Source organism: Taudactylus pleione, unplaced genomic scaffold (genome assembly GCF_031769625.1).
Source record: "Taudactylus pleione unplaced genomic scaffold, aTauple2 ptg001563l, whole genome shotgun sequence".
NCBI classification, from domain to species: Eukaryota; Metazoa; Chordata; class Amphibia; order Anura; family Myobatrachidae; genus Taudactylus; species Taudactylus pleione.
The window spans coordinates 282,489-288,488 of NW_028285960.1; the positions used below are offsets into that span (position 1 = coordinate 282,489).

At 45.6% G+C, this 6,000-nt stretch overlaps 1 protein-coding gene across 2 annotated transcripts in view; it reads left to right on the forward strand.

The window, feature by feature from the left end:
- LOC148442372 (ferric reductase 1-like) overlaps positions 1–4,364 on the forward strand; it is a 46,877-nt gene extending 42,513 nt beyond the window's left edge. For both annotated transcript variants that reach the window (XM_088464023.1, XM_088464024.1), the window contains exon 6: positions 3,742–4,364. In XM_088464023.1, coding sequence (XP_088320149.1) covers positions 3,742–3,804 — 63 coding nt within the window. In that variant the 3' untranslated portion in view covers positions 3,805–4,364. The remainder of the gene's footprint in view (positions 1–3,741) is intronic.
- Positions 4,365–6,000: the final 1,636 nt, after the last annotated feature.

Genomic DNA, 6,000 nt, shown 5'->3' on the forward strand with positions numbered 1-6,000 from the left:
TTTTATGGTATACTGTAATGATGGCCATTGACAGCTGTGGACGCCCACCTATGCCGCCGTACCCCGAGATTCTCTAAATGCTGAAAATATTCCATATCCGACATGCTCCTGGTTCCGAGCATTTAGGATATGGGAAATTCTGTACATATATATGGCATACAAGTACTATAGAGAGGGGCACTGTCCCTGGTTGCAAAGGGTGGGAGCGGCTGGGGACATAGCACAGCAGCCACGCCGGGATGGAAGGGTGGGAGCAGCCAGGGACAGAGCGCGGCTGCTGCTTTTCTATAGTACTTCTATGCGTCGGGAAGGAAGGGGTGGGAGTGGCTTGGGACATAGCGTGGCTGCTGCTGTGTATCAAGCCAAGCAGCCGTGCCGGGGTGGGTGCGGCCTGGAACAGAACTTGGCTGACAGGTATGGGAAGCTACGCCAGGAGGGGGTTCACGCCGGCAGCAGCTGTGACTATCAGGAGCCGCAGCTACTGCTTTCTTCTATTGAAAACAGGCTGCCGGGAGGGGGTCCCGCTGGGTGCCCGATCACTGTGGCCAGCAGTGATCAGAACACACTGGCAGGTAATCTGAGGAAGCAGAGGGACCAGCAGGTCCCTCTGACATAGGTGGCTGTGGGAAGATTCTTCCCACAGCCGCCTAGTGGGCACTTCTGACTGGTCATAGCAGATACATGTCAGAAAGCCCAGCCTCGTGTGGTCGTATCTGATATGACCGTGCCAGGCAAGTGGTTAAGGTGCATGTGCACACATGGTGTGATTCAGCTGTGGCCACAAATGCTATCGCAGCTGCTAACATGTTAGCAGCTGCAATAGCACCATTATGGTAATGCAGCAGGAGGAGTCACGCCTCTTGCATGCATTACTTATCTGAGCTGCGTCCAAGGACGCAAGCCGGCTGCCACAGATACAACAAAGAGGCCAGTTAATCTCCGTCAGCCAACAGAGATCCTAGCCTCCTCCTTCCCCCCAACGATGGTGACATGCCTCCATTTTGGGAAATGGTGGCTGTCGCCGTCCCATCCCGGCCAACAAATGGCAGTAGACTGTCAATCACTGTCAGTCTGCTGACGCTCTGCGTGTGATCGGAAAGGACTTGTACTACACATGCACAGTATGGGCCAAGCACCTGCGCACATTCCCGACCATCGGGAATCTGCATTCAGCAGTGCACATATGTGAACTGCTGAATCAGACCCAGAGACCACCGTTGTGTATGGAATTGCTCTCATATGAGTTTGCGGCAGAAAGCCATGGGAGTTCCCAGGATGTGTCAGTGAGCACGGCTACATTCTCATATGCAGATGCACAACAACAGAGGCCATATTTACAGCAGTTTCAGACTGGGGTGGCAGTTCTGGGACATGACTATAATTATGTGAGGAGGGGTGGCCCTTCTGGGACATGATTATAATTGTGGTAGGAGGGGTGGCAGTTATGGGAATTAATTATTTGTGGGAGGAGGGGTGGCAGTTCTGGGACATGATTATAATTGTGGGAGGAGGGGAGACAGTTATGGGAATTAATTATAATTGTGGGAGGAGGGGTGACAGTTATGGGAATTAATTATAATTGTAGGAGGAGGGGTGACAGTTCTGGGACATGATTATAATTGTGGTAGGAGGGGTGGCAGTTCTGGGACATGATTATAATTGTGGGAGGAGGGGTGACAGTTATGGGAATTAATTATAATTGTGGGAGGAGGGGTGACAGTTATGGGAATTAATTATAATTGTGGGAGGAGGGGTGGCAGTTCTGGGACATGATTATAATTGTAGGAGGAGGGGTGGCAGTTATGGGAATTAATTATAATTGTGGGAGGAGGGTTGGCAGTTCTGGGACAAAATTATACATGTGGGAGGAGGGGTGGCAGTTCTGGGACATGATTATAATTGTGGGAGGAAGGGTGGCAGTTTTGTGATATGATTATAATTGTGGGAGGAAGGGTGGCAGTTCTGGGACAAAATAATGATTGTGGGAGGAGGGGACATGATTTAATTATGGGAGGAGACATGATTATAATTATTGGAGGCGGGGTGGCAGCTCTGGGACATGACTATAATTATGGGGGAAGGGGGGGCAGTTCTGGGACATGATTATAATCAGCGACGGCTCTTAACTGCCTCCTATGGAGGGGCGGCCTGGGCTGCAGAATCCTCTCACCTCAACCGTAGTCTGGGCTCTATCCATTGCACATGCATGAAAAAAAGAATAAGGAAAACAGCCCCTCTCACACATGTCTAGTGTATGCACAATACGATAAGCATCAGTGTTAGGGACTGCATCATCTGCAGCCTCTAGAAGCCAAATAGGCCTGCTATAATAAAAGCAGTAGTAGCTACCCATTGAAGCTACTAATGGCCTGGCAGTTCCAGGGAGAGAATGCTACCCCCAGGGACTGCCCGGCTGAAGTGTGATTAGCAAAAAGAACTTCTGCTTTTATTATAGAAGCCACAGGAGGAAGGTACTATAGGAACTGAGCTGGTTAGTGGGACCAGGGACTGGGGGCTCACAGAGGGGTGGTGGATTTTACTGGGGGGCTGCAGCCCTGTAGCGTCTAGGTAAAATCCGCCACTGTGGCAGGAGGAGGGTTGTCCTGAGACATGATTATAATTGTGGGAGGAGGGCAGTTCTGGGAAATAATTATAATTGATGGAGGGGAATTATTAGGAGTCGGGTTATTAGATCTGAGGTATAATTATAATGCAGGGAAGAGGGGGCTGTCAGATTTGTATAAAGGTGCTTTATGCATTATTTATTGGTTACTGGATTGCTTCCTGTATTGCATACTTGCTGACCTTTTGGCTGCCACCTCCGGGAGGAGGCAGCCAGGTAGGCACTATTGGGGCAGGGCTTAGTGGAGGTGGGCAGATCTAGAGCATAACGATGTGATCGCATCATTGTAGGCCCGCTATGCAATGCTGAGATTATCAGCACTATGAAGTGGAGGGTGGAGCCACATTGACACGACTCAATGTAAATTGCACCATCGCCAGCCTGTGCTACTCACTTCACTTGGGAATTGGGCAGACTATTTCCAGAAGCTTCCCAGCCATTCCAGGAGGGTAGGCAAGTATGCTATATTCAAATCTCTGTCTATTATATAGAGGTCATTAGGATAGTCTCTGCTTTGTCAGAAGGGACTGGTACTGTACAGTATGTGCAGTATTTTATTATAGCTTTGTGACAAAACAATTTGAAACCACGCCTACATTAGACAAACCACTTCTATAGTATTAAAGCGTGCCTTCCTTTGTCCTTTTTTATTTTATGATTTGGGTATGCCTCTCACTATATCTATATCCCACATTATATAACTATTTAATCCATTTAACACTCAAAATAAAGTTGTTGCGGCATTTAAATAAAGTGTCAGAGCTAAATGATGCTGCGCTTTCCTGCATCTGACAAATACAACTTGTTAAATTCTACTTTAAGCCAGCAGTGGCCCCTGCAGAACCCTTTAATTTCATAAACACCATAGTTATATACCATTCTAGAGCAAAAATTGTAGGCATTACTATTGTGCCGTTTATGTCAGTTTGGTATGTTTATGTGTCCTTGTTTCACTGCATCTGAGCTATGGAACTTATTGGGCACCATTTTATTATTTTGATAATTTAGACATATGACTTGATGTGTATGACCTGTATAATGGTAATCTTGTTTGCTGTGAATGTACATTCTTCTCTGTGACTTTTACCTACTATTATAAAACAAAATTTCCTTTGCAGACTCTGACCGTGGGGAAACTTCTCTTCTTTTGTTTTGCTGTTGTCACTTTTTCCCTGAGGTGATAATCTCCGGAATCAGTCATTGGAGTATCAAGAAGACTGGAGATATCCCCAATTATGATCCATTTCCTATATGCATGTAAAAATGATGGTGGCGGACTGAATGTAGACATTAATGTAACCTCTGACTGAAGAAATGATAGAAAATGACTTATCTTGTGTATATTGGGATGTATGACAGCACTGGGGCTGATGCAGAGATGAACACAGGCCTGTTTGTGTAGTACAACCTGCGTGCAATCACACTATGCACGTGTGGAAAATGAGCATATCCAAGAATGTGAATCCACAGTCAAATGCATACTGATAGCATCTACTTATGACTGGAGATACAGAATGGGAATATGAAGGGACGTAAGCACATATATATCTCAGGATGTGTATCTTTTAAACCTAGTATAAGGCAGGTGAAAGTACACGCTACTATATAATAATTACTGTTCTACTCTGCATCCACCCCACTATGTACATTATATAATTATTCTTTATAAGTTATAGCTAATTAAACTATGAACATTTCTCATGTGTTCAGTTCGTACTTGCTGATCCTTCAATTAAACTCTTGCAACTATTTAACATAGCTGTACTCCTTATTTTGCATACTTTATTACAACATGCTTTGCATACTGCAATATCCTTGTGAGCTCTACTTTATAGCCCTGACATAGTTTTCCCTAGGATTACGCCACTAGTAACAGGTGCACCAAGATACTCATTACATGCATTTTCATTTAAGTTCACATATGACAAACTACTATCACCTCACCTCTCCTTAAGGGGCTTATTGGTGACCAAATGGCCTCCGATGATTAAGTATCCAACTGGCCATGAGTTGCGGTGGTGGATACTTATATTACCAGAGCAATTCCGCATCGCTCCAGAGCGCAGAGAGCTGCCCCGAAATGCAACTATCCCACGATCAGTAACACTGCTACTGAGGTAACAGAGATACTTACCACTGCTGTGCCGGTCTTGTGTACATGCATGACCAGCACGGCCGCAGGGCACTCACTGTGGAGGTGGTGGAGGAATCCACTCTGATCCCTCTTCGCATCCCCGGAGCTCATTCCCATAGGAAGAATCAAGGCTCTGGAAATTAACACCAACTATCAGAGTTTGATGAATACTAGTCAACCCTATCAGAGCCCTAATAATGAATGTGCCTGTTATTAGCATCTCTGCATGTATAATGGACCCCTTGGTGACAATAAATACGCACCTGTAATGGGCTTATAAATTAATTTGTGCAACCATCATAATGTTCTGAGAGCCATGGATGGGATTAGTAGTTGGAGGGTGTGCCGGTCTTTGTAGTGCCATACTGAAGATTCATGCGGTGCCTCCCAATGACTTACAGTAGCTCTTCAATTTAAATATATATTAATGTATGTGCTATTATACAGTAGCATAACTAAATACATAATTGTATGAACCAAAGTGGATGCTATTATCATGTAGCTGTAGGACCACCAAAAGCAGAGTGCTGGGGGGAAATTTTGGCTGTTTTTTCTTGATAATAAATAGGTCCATAAATGACATGTACTGCCAGGAATACATTCCTTCCCCTTGTCACACTGACTGTTTGTAATACTGTACCTAGCATCCTTTTAGCTCCCAAAGCAGCAGAGGGTTTGCAGAGAATGGGGCCATGGCTGTTATTCTCAGACTCAGCAATAAAATAGAGAATATCAGAGATTCAAATACCTGTATACCAAATCAAACTCTATTCCTTAAGATGATGGCAGCGATAAAATGCCAATGCTAGTTTCAGCTTACCCCTGGTGTACAAGCTTGTGCCTGAATGTGCAAGCACTAAGATGCTCACTTATAGCGTCTCTGCATGCTGTAACACCTCCAGTGTATCTAGACATGCCACCATCGGTGCATCATTGCACACACCCTCAGCACTTGCAGCAACCCTAAGGCAGCTGCAGCTTCTCCTTCTGAGTATGGCCTCTGTGAAAGCGAATGTGAGTCTGGGAACGCAGCCATTTTCTCTGAACATCAGCATTGCATGTGCCTCTGAATTAGGCCCTATAAGGCAATAAGGATAATATATACCAAGAATCCCTCCAAATCTGGACTCAAATCATATTTGCCTACTCTCCCAGAACAGCCAGGAGGTTCCCAAAAATTGTGTGGGGGCTCCCACCTGCCCGGAAAAGTAGGCTTGTCTCCCGGAGCCAGCCGCCTCCTGCC